This window comes from Miscanthus floridulus, chromosome 1 (assembly GCF_019320115.1).
Source record: "Miscanthus floridulus cultivar M001 chromosome 1, ASM1932011v1, whole genome shotgun sequence".
NCBI lineage: Eukaryota > Viridiplantae > Streptophyta > Magnoliopsida > Poales > Poaceae > Miscanthus > Miscanthus floridulus.
The window spans coordinates 85,164,543-85,189,921 of record NC_089580.1 but is presented as its reverse complement, the minus strand read 5'-3'; the positions used below and the strand labels follow the sequence as shown (position 1 = coordinate 85,189,921).

Sequence of the window (25,379 nt, the reverse complement as noted above, 5' to 3'; positions counted from 1 at the left end):
CAGATGTCGGGCAAGGCGAAGCCAACCCTCAGGGGTCGGGCGAGGTGGAGCCAGCTCTTAGATGTCGGGCGAGGTGGAACCATCCCTCGGGAGTCAGGCTGAGGCATTCCCAACCCTCGGGGGTCAGACGATCGGACGAAACGGAGCCTACGGCCTTGGTGGTTTGGATGAGGCGGGGCCCACTGGGAAATGTAGTCGCGTTATTGATTGCTCTGATGAATTAGCATTGATGGGTATCAACTCCTCTTCTTCGGGTACCCTAGTATTGGTCCCCGACAAGTCTGCATTCCTAAAGAAGAAGGAGGCTTGGGTGTTCTTAATCTGCAAACTCACAATGAGGCTCAGCTATTGAAACATTTGCACAAGTTCTTCAACAAGTGTAATTTACCTTGGGTAGAGTTAGTCTGGGACAAGCATTATTGAAATGGAAGGCTGCCAAATGCAATTGCCCCAAAAGGGTCCTTCTGGTGGAGGGATGTCTTGAAACTGGTTGATAAATATAAAGGAATGGCCAGTGTGGTGATATATAATGGACAAACTTGTTTACTTTGGGATGATATCTGGAATAGTCAAATAAGAAAGCTTCAATTTCCAGAATTGTACTCCTTTGCAAAAAAACAAATTGATAAGTTTAAGCAAGGCACATGGTACTGCTACTCTTCATGACCTTTTCAACCTGCCATTGTCAGTAGAGGCTTATAACCAACTTCAAGAACTTCAGCTGGAATTTTCAACAACAGCACTCAATGAAATGAATGTCAATTGGGTTTACATTTGGGGCTCTGCTCAGTTTTCTTCCTCCAAAGACTATAAAACACTCACAGGTCACTCACATGCTGATCCAATTTTCAGATGGTTGTGGAAAACCTCTTGCCAAGGAAAACACAAAAAAAAATTCTGGCTGGCTCTTATTGATAGGCTGAGCACTAGGAACATGATTAGAAGACGAGGAATGCATCTAGATGATTACCAATGTGTCCTTTGTCATAACTCCACAGGGGAAACAGTCATGCATCTGCTCTTCTACTGTCCTTTTGCCAAGGACTGTTGGAGTTTGATGGATTTTCACTTTGCTGATCAGCTCTCAATTCAACAAAATTTTCAAGCCTGGAAATCTCTACTAAAGGTTGAATTTTCCCTGGACATCTTCATCCTTCTCTGTTGGGCAATTTGGATAACAAGAAATGATGTCATCTTCACAAACATGAATCCTTCGGTGCAAGATTGCAAAAGGCATTTGACAGTGGAGACTCTGTTGCTTCTGCATAGATGTAAAGCTAGAATTGCTCCTTCTCTAGAATCATGGATCAATTCCAATTTGTAATCTTGTGGATCTTTTTCCACTCTTGCTGTCCCCTAATCCTCTTTCTTCTTTTTCTTTTATCCCTCCCCTCTCCTGGGACGTTTGTAATTACACTCTTTGTTTATTAATGCATTTGCAGTAGGAGCCTTTGGCTCCTTCTGATTCTTCAAAAAAAAAAATCATCCTAGAAAACTACATATAACTAACCCACAAAATTGCATCATTTAATACCGCCTAGAATCTGAGATTATCTGAGACTTGTCATGATGAGGACATGCCACCGCTTGCTCAAGTTTCACATAAACAAGTGTATGAAGGGCCAATTATGCGTAGCCATGCAAATCTACTCCAAAAAGAGGTGAACTCACTCCTAGCTGAAATTAACTTTAATATACATGAGAATATTATACTACCTAAGTGTTCTACTTTGGTTGTACTTAGGTATACAACTAAAGAGGAGGATGATACTCTACATCGTACTAGCACCAAGAAAAACAGACCATCAGATCTGATCAGCACAGTGAAAAATAGACCATCAAATCGGACCAGTACAGTGAAAAACGGACCAGCTGAAAAGAAAATATTCATAACTCTCAACTCCGTGAAGCTTTGTAGGCGCATGAGGACAATTTGGAAAGCTTATCAAGTCTAGTTTCCAATGGCACAAGTTCCAAGTACTTTGGACTTCCCAATGCTGAGATATGAGCAGATTAGTGAAGATTGCTCAGAAGGTCAACATTCTTCCCAGGACAGAATGTTGGTCCAAATTCCAGTGCAAAACTGTACCAATCTACAAAGTTTCGTGGTGCATGTTGCACATGGCTGGAAAACTCTTCGAGTCTAATTTCACACCTAACAAACGGTTCGTCATTTGGACTTCTCAATAAGGAGTTATGGCTAGATTAGTGGAGATTGCTCAGGAGGCCAACAGTCACGCGAGACCACTTCGGGAATCCATCTCGTGGTAACCTTTCACATAACCTATCTTTAGAAACTCCATTTCGTCTTCACACACAACTAGGAGGGTTGTTCCTAGTATAAACATCCCCTGCCTCTAAGCTATTAGGAACCTTTAGGCCTACTTTGGAAGCAGCTTTCCCCGCGGGGGTCCCGTCGTTTTCCCGGGTCTAGAAACCCACGCGGTAATTTCCCACGCGTCGCAGATTGAGTCCATTTGGAAGCTCTCCGCATGGGTGTTTCGGCCCCGCGGGAGCCGGGTTTTGATGGGGAAACCTGCCTGGCCTCCAGACACGGGGCGTCATTCCCTTCCCTTTCCCTCTCGCGACCCTCCGCCTCGACTCGACTCTCCGTCGTCGCCTCGGCTCCTCCGGCCTCGCCTCGACTCTCCGTCATCGCCTTGGCTCCTCCGGCCTCGCCTCAACTCTCCGGCCTCACCTCGACTCGACTCTCCGTCATCGCCTCGGCTCCTCCGGCCTTGCCTCGACTCTCCGTCATCGCCTCGGCTCCTCCGGCCTTGACTTCTCCTTCGTCGCCATCACCTTGCGGCACCAGCATCTACGTCTCCGTAGGTGAGCTCGCTTCCACTTGCATCTCCCTACACCGCATCTAGGGTTCCTGATCCTATCCTCACACGTTTCCTGTGGATCTTGGGATTGTGGATGGCCGCATCTTCCTCCCCACTCTGCCCTATGCATCCGCTCATGAATCGCGACCACTCGCACAACTCTTCATCCGCCGCCCGCCCACCCGACCACGACGGCTCCACCACTACTCCATGATTGACCGGCCTCGTCGCAAGATCTGGTGAGCCATTGTGTCATCCGCGAGAAACACCGACGTCGCCAGCAACACGACACAACCTCTGCCTCTACATGTTAGTCTTATGTCCGCATCTCACACCCCTTCTTGTAGATCTATGGTTTCTTGTTTGTGATTCTATGGTTTCTTGTTTGTGATGTGAAAATTGATGTGAAAATAGAACTCAATTGCTTCATGTAGCTTAAAGATCCAACTGGTGAGCTGGTTTCTGTGTTCAGAACACCATTGCAATAGAATAGGATGGCATGTCGTGATGGATTTTTTTCTAGCATTGCACAACAACTATATGCATGCTTATAACGGTCCAGACATACACTGGTTGGGACGTTTGGTAGTCTTGCTATTTTCTAGCATGCAGACTAGTATAGTAACCGATCACTGCAGTAGCAATTTTCTGCATGGTGACTGATGCATTTCTTTTATCCCATTGCAGTAGAGAAAATAGAATGCAGTTTATTTAGGAGCTGAGCACCTAGTTTTTCAAGTTTATGGGGGCTTAGCTGTGGCAATCATGCAAGTTTAGAGGAGCAAACCCAGGAGTCAACTAACTAGGGACACATCCCAACCCAAACAATCTCTCAGGAAAGTCCAGGGAACACATCTATGGGGCATCGGAATAGGATATGGTCAGAAGTTTCCAATTTGCCGCACATGAAACATTCTTCGGGCCCTGTCCACTTTTTCTTCTTCAGTTGAACTCCACATTGTATACGGTCATGTACTGCCATCCATAGAAAGATCTTCACCTTCAAAGGAATATTGCATTGCCATACTGTCATCATACAACGGTCCACAGCGCCTCCATATGTCATTAATCTATACAACGATCTAGAAGTATATTTCTTGGTTCTTTCCAGGCACCAGAAAACCTCATCTTTGCCTTCATACAGTTGAATATCATTCAAGAGATCTAGAAGGGAACCCATTCCTCAACCAAGATGTCATTCAGCTGTCACCTGAACTCTATATGCCACTGACGATTCACACAAGCCTTGGCCACCTCTAAATCTGGATGTGACGCAATTCTGAAAAGATTAGGAAAAGGTCTGGTCAAGAACTCATTGTCAGTTTCCTGGATCTGCTGGCTGGTGGGCCATAAATCTGCATCTAGATGCATATCTGCCACCTCAACACTTCCAAACAACATTTTATAATAATCTGTGATGTGGGTTCTCAGACACTGGGGATCCACTGTTTCCTGCCCATCCACTTCCAGCATAGTAATCTGCATCTTCCTTCTTCTGCCATTAGCACATTTGTGAAAGTAACTGAAGTTAGAGTCCCCTGCCAGAATCCATTTCTCACCTCCCCTTCTTTGCCACTGTATCTCCTCATTAGCCAAGATTTGTTGTAATGATTTCTCTAATTCATACCTCTCAGTCCATTCTATTCGTGCCAAAGTTCTTGAGTTACTCTATTCATCTAATGTAGTTATTCTCTTCATAATATCTTTCTTGAGTTTCTTTTGATAACTGTCATAGTTCTGCCCCCAACCCTTGATAGCTCTTCTAAGTTTGCTTGAGGTAGGTTGCTATAATGTCGTTCTGTCCAGCAAAACGATCTAACCATCAGATTTCATTTTATAACACAATTAGTATAATAGATATGTGTCCCTATCTAGATATGATAAACTTATCAATTACATATCTATATATTTTTCTATTCACATCACATATAGTTTTGTTCTTTGCATGGCATCTCTGTGATTCTTCATTATGCATTTAGTTGAAACCTTGGCTTAAACTATAGTAGCTCTTCTTGCAGCCATATCTTATGACACAATGAATCTAAGTTCTGACTTTGAAATTTTAATCTTACTGGTTGCTATAATTTTATCCCTAAGTTAAATTGAAAATCTTGTGCTTACTATATCTCAACTCATGCAAAACCTCTTGCAAAATCACCACACCTTCTAAGATGTTCCTTCCTGGTATAAATGCTGTTTGGAAAGGACTAATCACTTTGTCAATTACAACAGTCAACCTTAGGGTCAGAGCCTTCGACTAATGAGGGCATGATGCTTTTGTAGGAGTGATTTTCTGCTGCGTCTTGGGACGGGGTGACACTGGTGTCAGGTTAGTTCCCCCCACTGTTGTTTTTTCCTAATTTGGCTGTCGTTTTTGTTGTCAGTCATGTTCTAAAAAAAATTGAATGCATGCATGCCTGGATGAGTAGGTGCTGCCTAGATGATTAGGTGCTGCTGTCTGATTAGATGTTTTCTCCACTTTTTTAGACTTTTAATACTTCTTGATGCTACTATGTGAGTTGTTGGTGATTTTGTACAGAGAACTTTGTGGTATGGATGAGATGATGCATGTAGCCTTGTGATTAGTTATCCAAAGGTACAGTAATTAGCTAGCTGCTAGGCAAAGTTAGTTAGGGTCCATGTAGACTTGAGATGCTGCATGTAGCCTTGTAAATGTTTTTCGCCCACTAGTTAATCATGGAGCTGCTGAAGGGACTGGCTTCTGGTTCTGGGTTTCAGACTTGAGCAGCTCATCACTCAGCTGGGGTAGTGATAGTTGAAGTTTATTTTCTGTGATGTGCTTGAGTTTATTACATATGACACTTGTGACTTGCTGTGCTTGAGTATTGGCCTTGTGCCTTTTATTTTATATATATGTAATAATATAATTTCATATATGGAACACTAGATGGCTTCTTGGGAAGAGCTTGCTAGAAATTTTTTGTTGGAAGAGGAAGAAGAAGATGAGGAGCTATTCTTTATTCTTCTCCCTGCTGTAATGCCCTTTCTCGACGAAGAGAAAACACCTGAGCATACCTCTTCTCTTCCTGGTGCTAAAAAGGTTAAAGAGATTCTCGAAGGACACGAGAATTGGTGCAAGGAAGAATTTAGGATGGAGGCTGAAATATTTAGAGCTATAGCAAACTTTCTCAGGGCCGAGAACTTGCTGCGTGACACATGTGGTATGAAGATTGAGGAGCAACTTGGTCTTTTTATGTTCATGCTCTCTCATAATGCAAGCACAGAGAGGCTAAAGGAGTTTCAACATAGTGGTGAGACAGTGCATAGGAAAATATATGATGTCTTCAATATCATTCCAACATTAACCCAAAAATTCATCAGACTTCTGAATTCAAGCCACACACACATGAAGATTACATGTGACCCTAGATTTATGCCATTCTTTCAGGTCGGTTAATACATACAGTACACTTTCCTTAATACCATTCCTAAATACAATCCAATTTTTTAGTAAATTTTCTTACCTGCAGAACTGCATCGGCGCTATCGATGGTACACATGTCCCAATCACAATTGGACAAGACAAGGCCAGTCTCTATAGAAATAGGAAGGGGACACTATCGCAGAATGTTATGTTTGCCTGTGACTTCGACTTGAAGTTCACTTTCATCTCATCTGGTTGGGAAGGATCCACATCTGATGCAGGAGTGTTGCGGTCTGCTCTTGGCAAGGAATTTACTGTGCCAGCAGGCAAATTCTATCTTGTAGACGGTGGATATGCAAACACACCATCATTCCTTGCTCCCTACCGAGGAGTTAAGTATCATCTCAGTGAGTTCAGAAGACATGGCCAGAGGGGAAATGCATATGCCAACTACAAGGAATTGTTCAATCATCGGCATGCGATTCTTCGAAATCACATTGAGAGGGCCTTTGGGGTTCTCAAAAAGCGGTTTCCAATTCTAAAAGTGGGGACACATTACCCAATTGAATCTCAAGTTATGATTCCAGCAGCTGCTGCTGTGTTTCACAACATCATTAGAGGGTTGAATGGGAGTGAAGAGTGGCTAGACATCCTACCTGATAATATCAACCCATCAAATTATGTCGACATGCCAGAGGGAGACACTAACTACCCAAGTGAGATGGAATCAAACCATGGAAATACCCTACGAGACTAGATAGCCCATCAGATGTGGGTTGCCTACAATGTGTAGGATAGTAGTGTTTGGAATGTAATTTATGAGTTATGAGTTATGTATTTCTGTAATACATTATGTGATGCAACATTCTATAATAAATTCTCCAATATATTCTATAATATGTTATGAGTTATGTATTTCTGTGTGATGCAATATTCTGTAATAAATTCTCCAATACATTCTATAATATTTTATGAGTTATGTATTTCTGTAATTATTTCTTGTAGCAATGTCGAAGGCAAGGGCTACATGGAACTCTAGATATGAGAAAGGGCTTGTTGACATTATGAGGGACCATGTGAACATCCCCTTGTTCAGGGGTCAGAATGGATGGAGTGGAGATGGTTGGAGAAGTATCTCAGAGAAGTTTACCCAAATGTATCCTTTAGCATGCTTCATAAAGCAGCAGCTACAAGAGAAGGAAAAGGAGCTAAAGGGCAGCTGGAAGGCGATACATGTAGCGTTAAAGGATAGTGGTGTTGGTTGGAATGACTCATTGGCCATGGTCATTGCGGAACCGGAAAAATGGAAGAAACTGATCAATGTAAGATTTTTTCACTGAACCAAAAAATTGTTGCCATATTCTGGTTGCAAGTACTAACTATGCTGTTGTCTTGGTATTAAATAGGATAATGGAAAAATGGCTAGGTTCCAGAAGAAGCCGTTTCCTTTATATGAAGACTGTACGTCATTGTATGCTAGTATGTTATTTGAAACTTCTCTCTAAGGTTATATCAGCATTTGCATAACCAGTATATCAGAAACAACCAACTCATTTCCTTGAACCAAATCATCACTTTACTGTCCTGAGTGTGCTACTGCTAGAACTACTTTTGATAATCTGTATATACGACTGCAGCAAAATGAATAGAATTGCTACTGTCGTACTAGGAGCTGCAGCTGGCTAGGCTTTTTATAGTAATGCTTCAATCAGAGAGTGTTCAAGCAACACTTATAGTAATATTTGTCTTTTTTTATTAAAAAACATAGATTGTGCTTTTTAGTGTATTCTAGTCCTAAAGGATTTGAAGAAAATGTATCTCTTCGTTAATATCCACCCCTTATTACAAAACCCTATCTTAACTGTTTTTTCTTATTAATCATGAGGAGGGCTTTCTCTCTTTCCATCATTCTTCATCTCGCGTTGAGCTCTTCACAATGTCTATTTCCGTCAATCCTTGATCTCACGTTTACTGTGCATTGAGCTATTCGCAATGTCTGTTCCCATCAGTCCTTTATTTCCTGTTTACTGTACATTGAGCTATTCACAATGTATACATGGGGTTGGAGCAAAGAATTATGATGCCTTGCAGTAAATAATTACGGACATATACTGTGATTTCTCATGGCAGGAGCAAGTTATCTTATTTCAAGAATGATAACCAATTGAAAAATTATCAAGACAGAATAGGAACAGGTTCATACCCGCAGTGACCACACATTGATAGTTTTATCATAAGAAGAGCTAAACAAGAATCCACCTGCAGTGAAATAAAGAATGAAAATAGGCAGTTCTTGAGCCAGCATTACAAAACCCAAGGAGTAAACATATAAAACTCCTATTTTTTTGCATAGGAAGTGTTGCTACAGGAGATCTAAACTTCACATCAACTGAGCACTTGCAGCCTACTCCTCTTGTTCCTATTGCTGCTCTAGCTGCTCCGGCTGCTCTGGCTGCTCCAGCTGCTCCAGTTGCTCCAGTTGCTCCTGTTGCAGTGTCTAATAGCACAAGTCCAGGTGCTACTTTTGATGGGCTAGACGTCTAAGTGCACGCAATGAAGCTCAGTCTGCACCTTCCAATCAAGATTCTGTGCAAGGAACCAGTGGTGGGAGAAAGCGTAAGCAAAGTCACATTGGTGCTGCTATTGATGGTTTTGTGCAGTTTAAGAAGATGCAAACAAGTAAAACAATGGAAGCACTCAATGAAAAGAAGAAACAAGACGAAGCATTTTCAGTCGACAAGTGTCTCGATGAAGTTGATGCAATGGAACTTACTAATGTGGAGAAGGCGTATGCTATGAATATCTTCAAATCTAAGATTGACAGGGAGGTATTCATGAAAATAAAAAACAAAAATGTTCATTTGATTTGGCTCAAACAGCAGATTAGGTAATGCTTGGCTGCCACTGGATTAGTTTACTTTGGTATGACTTAGCTGCTAATGCTTTTCCTTGTGCTTACTTGCAGTGCTATCTGTGGAGGCAATGTTGGTGGAGGCAATATTGGCAGAGACAATATTTGAATTGAGAAGATATCAGGTATATTATTTGAATTAGCCCTTCTATCTGGAAATTGATATGGCTCCAATGTGAAGTATTGGCAGAGTCATGAATTGGCAGCTATGAGATGTGTAAAGTTTTCAGAGTGATAGTACTGCTAACTGTGATAGTACTGTCATAGTCTGTAGATCAAGTTTTCAGAGATGTTTAAAGTTTTCAGAGTGATAGCCTGTAGATCAAGTTTCCAATGCATCTACTGTTTAACTCTGATAGTACTGCTAACTATAACTAGTTCATATCCGTTTCTGTGATTAATTCAGTACATATCTTTTCCTGTTTACATTTAAATGACTTTCAGTTAACTGAGTTATCATCTACTGTTTGACTGTGTTAGCATGTACTGATTTTTAGATATTGATTACTTTCAGTGAATAAGATTTTTAGATGATCATGCAGTCTACTTACAGTTTGATATTGACTACAATTGTTGACACTAATCTGTGACCATCCTCAAATTAATTGATCTTTCCTGCTGTTGTTTTATTTTAATATATAATACTCTAAGGATTCGTTTGGTAAAACTGACCACACAATTGAAGCCAACTTAGTCTGCAACTTAGAATTTCTTTTATGTCATTAAACTTAGGTAACTGTAAGCATCTAGGTCAGTGTGTCATCGCAGGGCTGACTCAAGGCACTTTCAATAATCCTTTATTTCTTAAGCCTGTCATTACTTGCATCAGCAAAGCAGTGCTATACATGGAGTAATTAAAGCATTTACTGTATGTTGAGTCGTCATGCTTAATGAGCCAGTAATAATGTGACATGCGGACATGGCATGAAATTCAACCAAACACTAGCGGGTATATATACTTTTCAACTATACTATACTTCGGAAAAGGTACAAATGATTTGTAATATCAATCTTGCTTAGTTCGTACTATCATACACAGGTGGCTAATTACTGATGAAATAATTTCTACTACTTCTGCTAGTACATCCAATTTTTGTCTACAATTGCCGAGACGAAGATCAGTGACAAACTGGCAATGGTATTGCCCATCTCCATTGTTAGCTCACATTATTATCAGGTTTAGCCTAGTGAACTACACAAAAAACCAGCCCCTTGACATACTCTGGTTTTAGATGAGCCCTGGTGGAAGACAAGTTAGCTTGCAGCTAAGAATTATGAGCTCCTTGAGAGCAGGCATGGCCATAGCTTCTGTAGTCTCACTCTCGCTCTCCTCCTCCCAGTCCAACTCCTCCCATTCGCACAAGCCATCCAGACGAAGAAATGTCAGATTAGGAAATGTTACTACTGATCTAGCAATGACGTCTATACCTCCACCCACTGCCAGGGAGGAGGGTGACTGGAACTCAGGCCCAACACTCCTGATGGTAGGTGCGTTGTTAATGGCCAGAGTCTCCAAACTAGGGAGCTGACACAGACCGTCAGGGAGTTGGGTGCAACAACAAAGTTTGTCCATCCTTAAAATCCTCAGGCTCTTAAAGCCACATGTAGCTGGAACCATCATCCAATTTGGTACCCATGCAAGCACTTTTGGTCTTTTGCTAGAGCCAGCAGAGCCACCTTGGGCAAAGCTGGTAATCTTAGCACGGACCACATTGAGCTCCAAACCAAAAGGCAAGTAGCCAAGTACCAGGAGATTGCATATGCCATTACAATATGCGTGGAAGATTAACTTCATCATGCAGGGTTTTTGGTGTGGACAATATTTGCTATGGCATGCCACATGTTTACCCTTGGTTCAAGTTGATGTATCCTAGCAGCACTAGATTAGTTTACTTTAGGTATGTCTCTAAGCTACTAATGTTTTTCCTTGTTTATCTGCAGGGTTTTTGGTGTGGAAGCAAATGCATGATTTGAGAAGAAAAATGTTTTTACTAGCTCCAGTGCCTATGTGAGAAGCTTATGCAAAGGAGTTCTTTTTTTTCTCTCGGACACTACTTATGAAAGGAGTTGAACCATAATTTTTATGTATTTGTATAGAGACTTATTCGACTTGGCTTTCACTAGATTTCAGATGATAGTTAGACATGATTTCAGATTTGAAATATATATGTATTTGTATAGAGACTTATTCTGGATATTTTCATGGTTCTGTGGTTCTAACATTGATCTGTGATGAATTTCTTATATTATTTAACTTTTTCTGTTTTTTCTTGATTTTTATGATTTTTTTAGATATTGTTTTCAATTCTTCAATGGTGACAAAGAAACCAATCAGCATCAGCTGAACTCTTGCTCTTGTGAATCCTCAGTCCTCACAGTGGGATGCCAAACAGTATCACGGGAAAACTCCCCCCGCATGGATATCTCCCCAGAATTGTGGCGGGAATCAGTTGTCCAAAAAAATCATCACGCGTGGCTCTTTTCCCAGGGTTAGTTCACCAGTGCTGCCAAAGTAGGCCTTAGATGAATTGATAAACCCCTCATATTGCAACCGAGCTGCTGAGTGCCTTACTCAAACCTTTTGTTCTTCCTTGTTCTTCTTGGACTTGTGAAGTGATCCCTCTGGGTTCCCCTAGTTCGTGCTCTACGGTTTCCAGTACGGCTGCACCGTTTTGTGTGGATTAGCACCGGATTGTGGCAATGCGGTCGTTCAGAGATCAAGTCGAAGTCTTTGCGGTTTCGGTGCCTCTCTCCCCGTCGCTTGGTCGCATCCAACCTTTGTCAGGTATAAAGCTAGTTACTCCGCTGTTGGCAGCAAGTTATCTTTGATTCGTGACCTACTGTCGTGAAGATCGGGCCACCCTCAAGGACGTTGCTTATCATGTTATGAAGGTGAATTCCTCACCATGTGTCTGCAAGTGGCGATCATTCCCACCCTACCCCTAAATCTAGTCAATGCCTTTGTATCTCTTTATATGAAAACACATGCACAGAAATCTGGACATTAAAAACAAACAGAGCATGCGAATTCAACATGTAACATCAGTACATAACCACTGCTCCCCATTTAGAAATGGCAGAAAAGAAAGGAGAGATATGCATAAATAGGTGAGACTCCTCATGTTACATATAAATGCAAAGCAAGTATACTTGAGAGAAATTATTACTAAATACCACAAATACTCAACTTGATACAATGCATGGAACATGACTAGCTTCTGAATAATACTCTCATGTTCTTATAACAAATTTCTCTTTAAAGCACAAATGTTACCAATAATACCACAAATGTTCCTACCAAGAAATACTCAACAAACACTTGGACGGTAAACCAAAATATAGCACTTAGTCTGTTGACAAATTACAATATTAGGAACAGAGATGCCTTAATGTGAAAACACAAGCAAACAAGTGGCTAATCAGGTTTCTGTAAAACAGTATAGCCTAACCGGTGGCCCAGTAGTCAAACCCTACAAATGGGTCAGCTTTTGACAAATCATGTACTTGCTCATACCAGATATGTTCACAAGATACAGGCCGACTAGAATGAGACACAAAATCAAACCGCGCACCCCTTGAAGCTCTCTCTTCGATCTGGAGCAATGTCTGTTGTCTTTCAATCCATGCTTTGTTATGATAATTACTAACATCTACTTGGAGCACCATTGATTCGAGGACTCTAGCATTCAATACAAAGAACTCAACAAACTTAACATGCGCATTCTTTCCTAGATAGGTTGACAACACAATTTTCTTTAGACGAATGTCAAGGGTACCAATAAGGTTCCGGATATTTCTGACGCCATGCATTTGTCACCTTTGTCTTTGTTAACTGAAAAGGCAGAAGTAATATAAAAATGGTGACAACCTAACTTTAGAACAAGAATCGATGCAATAGTAATAGCTGAGAAAATAATGCAGATGGAAGCTCTATTACGGAGTATGTTTAGTCACCTGGCCATAAGCTGTTGACATCTTGATGTACAAGTTCTCCAAGCAGGGAAAGCATTTCATGAAGGCAATGACCTCATCCAAACTAAAGTTGTTTTGTGTTAAAGCTAGAACTCTCATACTGGGCAGCATCGTTGTCGAGTTAACAACATCAGATCCCTGCATTAATTAAGCACGAAATAAATAGATACTGAGGGCAAAGCTAACTAGATCTCCTCACCCAGGAATGTGAGAGTGCCAAGGATGCAGAGACAGTACCATAAAAACTGAGGTGCCGAACTCCAGTCTGGGGCTTTTAATATGCAGCTGGCCCAAAATCTTCAGTCTCGGAGCTGAGACTACTGAGATGACCATTTTTTTGGGAAACCAAAGATCAAGAAGAAGGAATCTTTCTAGAAAGGGTGCATCCTCGATGGTGAACTGGTCTAACATGGTGTCTCCCCAAGAAGCATGTACACCGATGCTCCTAAGGGTTCGGGACACAATCCTGATGCGAGAGCAGCCAAAGCTCTGAGTTAGCATCAAGCTCTGCAAGAGAGGGCAACCAGCGAGCAGGGCATACAGAGAGTTCTCGGAAATTTTGACGTGCATAAGGCTCAGCTGCTTGAGAAGCGGAAAGATGAGGCCGTTTTCATCTGGGAAAGTGCAGTGGCCGAAGCTGGCGACGCGAAGGGTGGACAAGAAACGGCGCGCCGATTCAGGCAGCGGCCGCGCCGGGCTCCCCTGACGCGTGTGCCAAGAGCCGTAGTGGAAGTCGAGCTCCTGGAGGCCGTCGAGGGCGGGGGTGCCGAGCCAGGCGTCGAGCGTGGCGGCGGGGTGGGCGTCGTTCTCGAAGTAGTGCCTGGGGATGGAGAAGCGTCGGCCGGGGCCCCGGTGTGAGGAGAGGATGCCGGAGATCTGGGCCAGCGGGATGCGGCGCTCGCTAGGGGCCCGGTTGTGGAGGTCGAGGTTGAGGGGTGCGGAGCGCCAGATGTGGCACCACCGGGAGGCGATGGCCTGCGTGCGGCCGCCTTCCTTGGTGCGTAGGAGGGAGACGATCTCGCCGAGGACGGCATCGGGGAGGCGGCTGATGTGGTCGTCCTCTTCCATGGCGGGCGGCGGCGTGGCGGCGGCCCGCGAGGGAGAGTTGGAATTGGAACAGTTCATTCAGTCGACTCAAAACGGTCATGTTTTTTTTTTTTTTTGAGAAACTGTATCCGTCGTGGAGTATCCAGCCCAGCCCATTGACATCAGCAGGTCAGGCCGATTAGAGCCTGCTGCAGTGTGCCCAAACCATAACCATAGCTTTTTTTTTTAATAAAGACGCTTAAAAGAGTGTCACATCCAGAAATTAAATTAAATATGACTACACAACTAGTAATATTGCAGAGTCATTTAATAACTGGATTAGAGACCATAAAGACTTACCTGTTGTTGACCTTGCTGATAAGATTAGAGAAATGATCACGATATTATGGAACAAGAGAAGAAATATTGCATACAGGCTACCTGAAGACAGGATACTTCCGGCTATTATGCTTCAGCTAAAGGCAAATACTAGAGGTTTGGGCCACATGAAAATTGTACCAACTGGTAATTGGAGTGCAGAGGTGTGGGACCATAGCAGGAAAGTTGAGAGGCATATTGTCAAGTTAAACCAAAGGACATGTACTTGTTTTGAACGACAGCACACTGGTAAGCCATGTAAGAAATGCGGTGAAAAAGGTCACATGCAACCGATGCAAAGGAAAATAAGATGATTAGAGGGACCTATGACTTGCAAGAAATACTGGTGAAAAAGGTCACAGGCAAGCTAGTGCCAAGTGCCCACTCAATAGACAGCAAAAAAAGAGGTAAGTATTGATTTTCTTTATCAAAAACTTGAATCAACATGTCATTATTAATTTATTTATTTTACTTGTAGGAAGCGGAAGCAACCTAATAAGAATGTAAATAAAGTTGTGCCAAGAGAACTTAGCACCCCACAGAGGCTAACTAGAGAAGAAATACTACGAGATAGTCCAGGAAGGGTCACTAGAAGGTAATGAATATTAACACATTTACCATATTTCTGTGTAGCCAGCTTGCGCTCATGTTAGGAGAGGGCACCTCTTTACAAACCAACACCACTAGTCCCGTCAGGATGTCTACTACGGTTGCATCAAAAAAGATGACACCAAAGAGAAGGCTATATATTGGATGAATGATCGAATATATGACGAGATGTAAACTAATGCTTTATTTGATATGAGATGGGACTCGTTTAGAACAACACTATGGTTTTGTGAGATGAACTTATTTAAGCTAAAATCATGGATTTATGAGATGAACTCATTTGTGCTAAATTTATGGTTTTATCTATTACATGTTATTACATGTCTCATTTTTGTTAATTTTTATTATATATTAATCTGTGAATTATTACATGTTACTGCCCATGCGGCGGCCAGCCAGCCCAGGCGAGCCAACAAGGCCAGCCACCGGCCAACCAACGTGACCCGCACCCCAGACCCTGTACGTAACAGCAGAAGGGCAAAAGAGTCCCTTCAGGTCTCCAAGTACATGTACACAACTTAAAAAAAGAGATGAAATACGTATAATGGCAAGGAAATCAATTATGCAACGTTTGGAGATCCATTTTTGCGAAGTCGATGTTTGGAGTCCCAAATCTATGAAGCGTATTGTTTAGAGTCCCAAATATGCAATTTTCTCCAAACATCGACTTTGCAAAAAAGGGTCTCCAAACATTGCACAATTGATTTCGGGCCCTGTTCGCTTCTCTTATAATCAGTACTTTTCAGCTTGTTTTTTCAGCCGGAATAGTATTTTTCTCTCACAACAAATCAGACGGAACATTGTTTTGGCTTGTTTTTTCAGTGAAACGAACGAGGCCCTTGCCATTATGCGTGTTTCATCTCTTTTTTTTATTCCAAATACGTGTATTTTCTCCCTGAACGGACCCTTTTGCCCTTCTGTCCAACGATTGCATGGAGCCCGACCTAGACGTATCGTTTTCATCCATCCTTTCGTGTGCACGCCACCGCTCGCCCGATCCCTTCCTCCACGCGCCACCCATGGAGGACATTGACTCGCTGCCGCCGGCCTCTGCCCTAGCCTCGCCGGCGTCTGGTCTACCCGGGCTAGGCACGCCAGCCTCTACCCTAGGGTAGGCGTCTTCTGGCCTCGCTCTGCCTCCCTCAGGCCTGGCCGCGCCGGCCTATGGCGTGGCTGCACCCAACCCCAACGCCATGGATGTTGAAGCCCCAACAGAGGCCACTGCGATTGCCCTAGCGAGGTCGTTGCTGCCCACTGCTCCTCCGGCGATAGAGTATAATCTTCCTATAATTGATGTGCAAAGGTGATGCCCTAAATTATTTCTATTGTTGTTCCTATACAGTAGTAGAGTCATGTTATAAAAAATTGATTGCACTTGCACTACTACACTCGGACCTTTCACATCCACGTCGTAACCCCCACCGCAGTCCAATTTCGGCTTCGGCAGTAAGCTATCGGCAATGATGATCATAGCCCTCGCCGTCGTTATCTGAGACCGTTTGTGGTGTACACTAACACCGTCGTATTCGCTTATGATCCGTCCCTGCTAAGGTCCTTACTTTCGTCATATTGGAGCACGACTCGCCTGTGTGGGTATGCACTAACACCGCCGCATGGCATATAATCCGTCCGTGATCATATCCTTATTCCATCGCATTGGAGCGCGACCCGCCTGTGTCGAGGTGAACATCACCGTCGCTTCAGCGTATGAACCGTCTGGGCATAGGGCATGGTCACTGTCGCGTATGAACCGTATGGGCATAGGGCGGTCACCGTCGCATTGTAGTACGATCCACCCTTGATGATCCTTTAGTCAGTGTCTGGTTACTATACGATTAAGTGGTAATACACTACGGACCCCTGCCACATCAGACGAATAGTGGTGGTGATGGTCGTTTGCTTCACCAATGGTGGGTATGCATCCGATTTTCACAATGTATTTACTAATTCAGTTGGGTCTTAATAACTTACTGAACATACACCATACAGATTTAATCATTACACATCATTCATCATGTCCACAACGAAGAGTACTTGTTATAATAACAATACTCGACACTAACATAACAACTATGTCAACTGGTGAATTAACACAAGCGGTACATAGATAGCATAATAAATGTTCTGCTCCCTATAGACTTAAGTAACTAAAATGAGGTAGATGTGCTCCGCTCTTTCAGATTAGCACTCCTTGATCAACTTGGTAGCTAATGCAGCATGGAACATCTATTCTTCCTCCCATAGCCATTGCACGAAAATCGTTCAAAAGCACTGACACTCTAAAACCTCCACAATGCAAAGGTTTACTGCTCTGAACAAAATTGGACTATATATATAGACTCAAAACAAGTCCATACCTTAACAAAGACATGTACTAACAACAAAATACAACATATGCACCTTCATTGCTCTACTAATGACTCCATGAACAAGGGAGCATAAGGTAGATAGTGAGATCCGTTCAAATAAATACTCCAGGTACTTCTAGGATAGCTGGACGAACCCGGGCTAGGAAGGACATGAACTTTTCTGTGGCTCATTGTCATATGCCATCAAGTGTTCTGTCCTCCCCAACAAAGAAAATGAAATTCCATTCTAGGTGAACTACAATCACTCTATAGTTCCGCACTTGCCTCCCTCAGAACAGAGTCCAATATTGTTCAGTCCAAATAGCTGCAGCGTGTTCACCGTATGCTTCAATGTCTATTTACTAGTACCTAGTCTTCAAGGATCCAGATTGAAAGGTCAGACCTATTGAAAATATCAGCAATACATAGACACAACTGACCCTGATCTCCTGTGGATGGACATTGTAGGATCTGGTGGCCTAAGAATTTTTCTCCATGTCTTTCCCTCCATATCAATAGCAACTATCTAGGACACCTCCAGCATGTGCATAAAACCATTAAGAAACACAGTTCTTGAAAATTTGCATACTAGAATATCCTCTCCACATTCAGATTCTTTATAAATCCATGTTTTAGTTTTGGATGACTAGATGCTGACAACTAACACCCTAGGCGACCTTACCCATAGTTCTACCATATGGAAGTGTGAGGAGATTGTGGGATCAAACCCCAAGCGAGATAAACCATAACAAAGGTTGCTATGCGGTAGTACCACTGATTTGCTAGTCACCGGATTGCAGACAACATAGTGAATGCCCAACACACCAGTAGAGGAAGAGGCCTCTGCAGCAATCTGAGATCACTAAATTTGAATGGGGAAGGCAAGAAGGAAAAGGAGGGGTACTTCACTGGTGAAGCTGGTGAGTCGACGTTTGCCTTTCCAGTTGCCATACATGAATTCGACTGACAAACTAGGGGCAACTTCCTTATGGTACTCTGAATTCAGAGATGAGGTGGTACTAGGAGCGACGCACACACTTGTAGCTGCACAAGGTGCGGGCGGTGAGGCGGCAGAGGATAAGGACCAAGACTTCGTCTGTTAGGATGTCTACTTCGTTCCTCTTGTTGGTGGCCTCCTCCTCTATCTTAACTAGGATTTGGTGGAGCGGGGCCAGCGATGGAAGCAACGGTGCTATCGCCTGAATCAGAGTAGGAGCACCTGCGGGGATGTGCTCATGAGCTCCTTAATGACCAAATGAAAGCTTGATTCGTACTCAGATGAGATAAGAGGGGAATAAAAAGCCAAGAAATTATCATGGATAAGGGAAGTGTGAGAAAGCATTACCCTTGCCTTTGGATCTTATGGCAGTGAGCTCAAGCAGCCATGACGGTGGTGAGTACCAGCTTGGTCACTGGTGGATCTGTGCGGCCATGCCGGTAAGGCGTACTGGCGCGAAGCACTAGCTTGTCGGCGGTGAGAGGTAGCTTGCACGCCAATGAGTAAGTGAGGATTAGCAGCACTTGAGGAGGAGACTGACAGGTTGGCTGGGTGGGTAGCGGTCTTTGTAAGCTAACTACAAAGTAGGACTTGCAGGAACAGACAGTTCCACCAAAAATTCTAAAAACACGCGGGAGTCTCACGTTGGCTTGTAAATTTTAACGATATCGGCAGTGAAGGCTACCGTTGGTGGTGGGTCTTAAAGAAGATGGTACATAGCACCTAACGACGGGCGTGTCATCCGAAAATGGAACGTTAGAAAGGAACAATGATGGGTGAAACAATTTTTTCAATGACGCTTATATCCAACAGTGACAGAATAAAGGTACTAATCTCTACAATAACCATTGACGCGATAACAAAGCCAAAGCATGCAACGGTTTGCACATACAAAGCAACACTCCAGCATCTTAGTGAGGTAGCAATGTTCAAAATCAACAAAATACATTCTTTTTCGATTAACTCTGTTACACTTTTCATTCACTAGGCATACAATAACAAGGATCTATCAGCAACTACAGTTATGATGACAAAAACCTTGGCCCTGTTCTTCAGCAGTACTTCAACAATACTTTTTAGTGAACGAACAATATTTTTCTCTAACAACAAATTAGCATAAGCATCAGCATAAGCTAAATTTTAGTGATGAGCGTAGTTTTATCCCTACACTCGGCGATGGACATCTCATGAAGCGTAGAACCTGGACAAAGGCGTAACTAAACCTTCACCATGCCTCCAGATCTTCGCCATGAGCAGGGACGATGCCTGGAAGAAGCCTATGAAAGAACCACCTTGTGGAACTCCCTCTAACATCCTAGAGGATGAGGAGCCCCACGAGGAGCCTTGCCCATGTCGTCTTCTTCATCATCGGGGAGGAACTGAAAGGTCCTTGTTTGGTTTTAGTAATTGAGTGACAACCTAGGTGGACTAATGTGTTTAAATGTGAGATACATAGTTGATTAGTCCATAGGTACACTTGTGTGAGCAACTCATGCCATGACGGTAAAGATGGCTTGGATTTGTTACAAAGCTCACACATGTGATGAAGGAGCTCATTGCATATGAGACATGACATTGAGTCATGTGACTAAGGTGGAGAAGATCAAGGCAAGACTTGGCTCGACGGACCGGTTGCAAGTGTGAAGGGCAAGTTGAGTGATGACTTAGTGTCGATGGACTAAAGCAATGGTGAAGAGCATGTTTGGTCAAGACCGATGAACCAATACGATCATGTGATGATATAAAGTGAATCATATCATTTGTGATCATGTCGATGCATGTGTTGCATCAACATTGGAGGAGATGGAATGGAATGCACAAGGCAAAGGTATAACCTTAGGACACTTTATTTCACTGGTCATAGGTGTGTAGAGAAGTTTATGACTAGGTTTAGGACAGATGGCCGTAATATCAAGAGGGGCAAACTTGTTTGCAAATCGGTCATCTAGTGCCACTTGAGTGATCTAACTTTGCATGCGTGTTAGGGTTGAGTGGCGTGGTGAAAATAGTGCTAATCCTTTAGAAAAATGCTTGTGAAAAGCTAACACACGTGCACAAGGTGGTGAACACTTGGTGGTGTTAGCACATTTGCAAAGGTGATGGAAAATGTGAAGAAAAGGAGGCAAAACTAGGCTCGAGGTGCTGCCCTGGGGGCACCACCACCCCCTATCTGGTGCACCACCACCCCTGTGGCAGTGACCGGCTGGTCGAGGCCGAGAGCGAGAAGTTTGGGTGATGCCCTAAGGGCACCGCCACTTTTGTCCGGTGGCACCACCACCCCTAGGGCGGTTCCCACCTAGACTTGGCTGAGAGGAGCTGGTGCTAGGGCTGGCACCGTTAGTGGCGGTGTACACCACCATGGTGAGGGTGGAGCACCACCGTGTGCAGTTCGGTGCCACCACCATTTTTCGACAGAGAGCAGGGTAGCCGAGTCGGGCACCGCCATGGGCACCACCACCCCTAGGGCGGTGCACCTCCACTTTTTCCAAAGGTTGGTGTTTTTGGGTGGTTGGCTGGGTGGTCACCATGACCCCTAGGGCGGTGCCACCGCCACTCTGTTCGGTGACCAACGACTGGTTTCTAGCCATTGGAATTTGACCGTTGGGAGGGGCACCGCCGTGTTCGGTGCCCTCACAGAAACCAGATCCTTTGCTCCAATGGCTCTATTTGGCTTGGGGACTATAAATATAAGTGGAGGTTGGCCTTGGGAAGGTTGTTGAGCAACCTTAAGCCTTGGTGGCTTGTGTAGGTGTGCTTGGGAGCCCTATAACTCACATACGCTTGATAGTGATCATCTGATTGAGTGTGAGTGTGATTCTAGTGCGATTGCATCATGAGGTTGCATCGAGTGGTACTAGGTGATCGAGTTGTAAGATGGTGGTGCTTGTTACTATTGGAGATTGTCACCTCCTAGATGGCTTGGTAGTGGTCTCCATTGAAGCACGCAAAGAAGATTGTGTGGTGCTCCAGAGAAGTGATTGTGAGGGGTATTGTGCTCACCCCGTGGGATCCACGAAGAGCAAATCTAGTTGAGCGTGTCATTGAGCTACCCATACTTTTGGGGTAGGTTCTTGCGGTGCCCAATGTGGGGGCTTGGCAGGTGATGCCAATTAGCCACTGAACTAGCAATTGAGCGGTCGACACAACAGGGACTAGCGTGTTGGCAAGCACGTGAACCTCAGGAGAAAAATCACCTTGTCAACCTTGTCTTCCCATTGGTTTGCATCCTCGTTACACAAGCTTGTATTTACTTTATTTACTTTGTGCTTGTGTAGTTGCTCTTGTAATTAGTTAGCTTGTGTAGCTTGCTAGTTACCTTCTTGCTTGTGTAACATAGAAGTAGCTCCCTTATGTGACTAATTTGGTTTGAGTAACCTTGTTAGTCACATTGCTTAGTTTGTGTAGCTAAGTAATTTGCGCTCTCTAATTTGGCTTGTGTAGCCTTGTTATTGAGCATTCCTAGTGAACTTAGGAGCTTTGTACTTTTGCTTACTAGATTGTGTAGGAGCTCCCCTGGTTGCTTGAAGTACTAGTGGCATAGGTTTGTGTGACCTTGCTCCTAAAATTAGTTAGGTGTGCTCTAGCTAGCTGGCACCTTAGTTGCTAGTTTAGTATCTTTGTAAGGTGCTAAGAGAACTTAGATAGAGGGGCGTAGTCTTGGCTAGACCGTTAGTTTTAATTCCGCATTTATTTCGGTTAGCCGACCATGTTTATTTTTTAGAAAGGACTATTCACCTCCCTCTAGTACACTATCTCGACCCTACACATGGTATTGGAGCTAGGTCTCTCATTTGTGGTCTTCACCGACCCAAGAGGATGGCGGCTTATGGGCTAGATGTTGAGTGTCCATACACTTTTGATGGTACACACTTTGCATGGTGGAAAAATTGGATGACATGCAATTTTAAGTTTATTTCCCCCAAATGTGGTGGATTGTAGATGTGGGCTTTTCTCATGCGTTGGATGAAAAGAATGCAACTAAAGCGCAAAAGAAATGCCTACATCTCGATTGCCAAGCTACTAACATATTTTATCAATCTTTGAGATGATAAGATATTTGGGGAGATCATGTACATGAAGACCGCCCATGATATTTGGTTGTACCTCAACTTGATATATGGAAGTGTCTCCAATGATGATGGTGAGGCCACCATGAAGGAGTAGCATGAGGATGTTGAGCATCACCACAATTTTGTGATTGTGGAATGATTGCTCCACCTCATGGTCAAGTGATGATAATGGCGATCGATCTACAACAAGTTCACTTGACATGATGGATGGTGATTCCCCAAATGATGCAAATGATGACTCTACCTCAAGCATACTTGGTGATGAAGATGGTTCATGCTCAGGCCATGATTGTGATGCCACTACAAGCCCATCCACTACACCACATTGCTTTATGTCACAAGGTGACACCACGGTATCTAATGTTAAGGTGGTTGATCATGTTGATTCATATGATGAGCTTGTTAGTAGCCTTGCTGGTATGACCATGTCTTTAGAAAATGAGAAAGCTAAAACAATGAAATTGGAAAATGAAAACTCATTTCTAAAGAATTCCTGTGAAGAACATAAGCACTTACTTGATGTTCTTAAATCTTCACATTGTTGACAGTATTTATCATCCATCATAAATTGTCAATGTAACTTGAATAAATGAGTAAAAATGATCACCAACATAGACTTAGGGGTTTAGACTGACAAATTCCATGAGTTTTGGTGAATTTGTGTTTTTAGCAGGGTTTATCTAAAAAATCGTCAAGGCGGATCAATTCGTCAAATTAAATCACGCTTATCCGCGACATAAACAACTCTAGAAGGTTCTAGAGGACACCAGAAGACACTCCACCGGGTCCGAGAGGATGCTAGGTGGGACCAGTCAGTCCCACCTATAAGTCGGCCAGTCCCCTAGCCCACCTGCTAGCTTCTAGCTTCACACGTTGGTTCTCCACCGCCTTAAGGATTGCATCTTCACCGTTTAGTCAAGTTGGTTTGATCTGAGGGCTCAGGATTGATGCTCTAGCCTATATATACCAGCCCCTACCCCTTCCTCGAGGGAAAGAGTTCATAAATCAAGATCAGATCAGAAATTAGGGTTTCCAGAGAGAAGAGAATAGAGCTCCAATTCTTCAAGTTCTAGTATAGGCTAGCTAACAAGATTTAAGTAGAGTTGGGCATTTGCTCAGGATTTCGGATTTGCCATCTGGAGGCTAGTAAAACCATTGTATCTCTCTTTATTTTATGACTTTGTGCTACTTCAATACTTGTCGGGTTTATAAACCAAGGGTCCCTCATGGACCAGCTTCCCAACAAAGGTTCAGCCCAGCAGACAACATTACGAACAACGCGCAACTCCTGGGCTAGCCCAACTACCTAAACAACAGGCCATAAGGGTGATCCAATCTCTTACTGGAAGGCCTCGCTAAGGCAGAACAAATGCTCGATTCTAACTCTAGCCTACCTCTTCGACTGAAAGGCCTGGCCAAAGAGGAACAACGCTCGCTTTTGGCTCCGGCTCGCCTCTTTGACCAGAAGGCCAGGTCAAACACCACTTCTGACTCCGACCTACATCTTTGACTGAGGATACACCAAACCTCTACTTATAGCTCCTCTCCAACTGCCACAGTTAGAGCTGACTGGGACCAATCGACCGGGGACATCTGCTCAGTAAGGACCAGGAAACAGGCGAAGCAAGTAAAGCAGGACACTCAAACTCAACAGCAATACCAAGGATCATACCCTGTACACCTACAGGATAGTACCCTACAATCTTCCTGGCATATCAGAACCCAAGCAGTGTTGTGGGCGCCATCAACTCCCATACTAGACAAACACGGTAAGGCTCCCCCACATGCCTCTTGGCATCAGCAGTGTTGCGAGCGCCGACATTTACCATACCGGGCGAACATGGTAAAACCCCCTACGTACCTCTGGGCATCAATAGTATGATAGGCACTAACGTCTGCCATACCAGTAGAAGACGACGCAACCACCCACATGCATCTGACATTAATAGTGTTATGGACGCCTACAGTCATCTTGTACCCGACGGTGTGGGCAACAAGACTTAGCATACATACACACTCTCTTTCTCTCTCTTATAAGGCCATCCCCTTCATCTATAAAAGGGGATGCACTCTCTCCCAATAGAGAGATCCCTCAGTTCACTGACATCGGTTCATCCTTTGTAGCTTTAGACACTCTAAAGCTACATAGAGCACACGCTCGAACACTTAGCACATAGCGGAGCTCCCATCACTTTCGGCCCTTCAGACCAAAGTCCGACCAGACCTCTTGTACCCCCATCTTTCTCCCTTCTGTTTGTAATCCCACAGCAAACTTCGAGCACCTAGGCTCAGGAATAAAGTCATCGACCAACTCAAACTGGACGTAGGCACGTTGCCTGAACCAGTATAAACCCTATGTCATTGAGTGCTAGGCCACATCCGATCACAACATACAACAAAACTACAAATATTTATGTGTTGGTCACTTTCTGCACTGACAGTTGGCGCCGTCCTTGGGGAAGACATTGTACGTTCACACTTTTGGTCATCGGATGGCCCACTTTTCCACCACCTTTGCCATGGCGGGCTCAAGCGATACGACTCGCTTCGGCTCGCTGGAGTTTCCCACACTCCCACCTGTTGGGATGTGGGTGTCATTCATCTTCAAGCCATCCTAGGCCTTCCTCTTTGGAAGCCTGGACTTCGTTGCCGACTGGCTTAGCATACTAGACCTCTGCGAGGAGGCACTTGATCCGGCGCTCATCGGAGGGGCTCCCTCCATTAGCTCTAGGACACATGACGACTTCAACAACAAGGCACCTTCGCTTCAATCCGAGCAAACGCACTACTCAAACCCCGCTGTGAGTAATGTACATGCTGTTATTTACTCATTATTTACTATCTCCCACTGATTA

General features: G+C 43.7%; 2 protein-coding genes across 3 annotated transcripts; one reads left to right on the top strand and one right to left on the bottom strand.

Annotated features, from left to right (window-relative positions):
- Positions 1–5,111: 5,111 nt before the first annotated feature.
- Positions 5,112–8,982, top strand: LOC136488841 (uncharacterized). Of its 2 annotated transcripts, XM_066485648.1 has the most exons (4): positions 5,118–5,157; positions 7,219–7,535; positions 7,620–7,692; positions 8,874–8,982. In XM_066485648.1, exons 2-4 carry the CDS (start codon positions 7,221–7,223, stop codon positions 8,876–8,878), a joined length of 393 nt encoding a protein of 130 aa, XP_066341745.1. In that variant the 5' UTR covers positions 5,118–5,157; positions 7,219–7,220; the 3' UTR covers positions 8,879–8,982. The 2 variants fall into 2 exon arrangements, with proteins under 2 accessions (XP_066341741.1, XP_066341745.1); XM_066485644.1 differs by lacking the exons at positions 7,219–7,535; positions 7,620–7,692; positions 8,874–8,982 and adding exons at positions 5,737–6,237; positions 6,320–6,970 and having other exon boundaries at positions 5,112–5,157.
- A 3,775-nt stretch (positions 8,983–12,757) lies between these two features.
- On the bottom strand, positions 12,758–14,206 carry LOC136488832 (F-box/LRR-repeat protein 13-like). Its single transcript, XM_066485637.1, has 3 exons — positions 13,334–14,206; positions 13,079–13,234; positions 12,758–12,956 (listed from the first exon to the last, which is right to left on the bottom strand). The coding sequence occupies exons 1-3, from the start codon at positions 14,162–14,164 to the stop codon at positions 12,891–12,893; spliced, it is 1,053 nt and encodes a 350-aa protein (XP_066341734.1). The 5' UTR covers positions 14,165–14,206; the 3' UTR covers positions 12,758–12,890.
- Between the last annotated feature and the right edge of the window lie 11,173 nt (positions 14,207–25,379).

What these genes read in the sequence shown, in the direction of transcription:
- LOC136488841 (XM_066485644.1), top strand. Translation starts at nt 5,737, where the DNA reads ATGGCTTCTTGGGAAGAGCTTGCTAGAAATTTTTTGTTGGAAGAGGAA. An exon ending in GATTTATGCCATTCTTTCAG is followed by an intron (nt 6,238 to 6,319) that starts GTCGGTTAATAC and finishes TCTTACCTGCAG; the next exon opens with AACTGCATCGGCGCTATCGA.
- LOC136488832 (XM_066485637.1), bottom strand. Translation starts at nt 14,164, where the DNA reads ATGGAAGAGGACGACCACATCAGCCGCCTCCCCGATGCCGTCCTCGGC. An exon ending in TCGGCACCTCAGTTTTTATG is followed by an intron (nt 13,235 to 13,333) that starts GTACTGTCTCTG and finishes TAATTAATGCAG; the next exon opens with GGATCTGATGTTGTTAACTC. An exon ending in TGTCAACAGCTTATGGCCAG is followed by an intron (nt 12,957 to 13,078) that starts GTGACTAAACAT and finishes CTGCCTTTTCAG; the next exon opens with TTAACAAAGACAAAGGTGAC.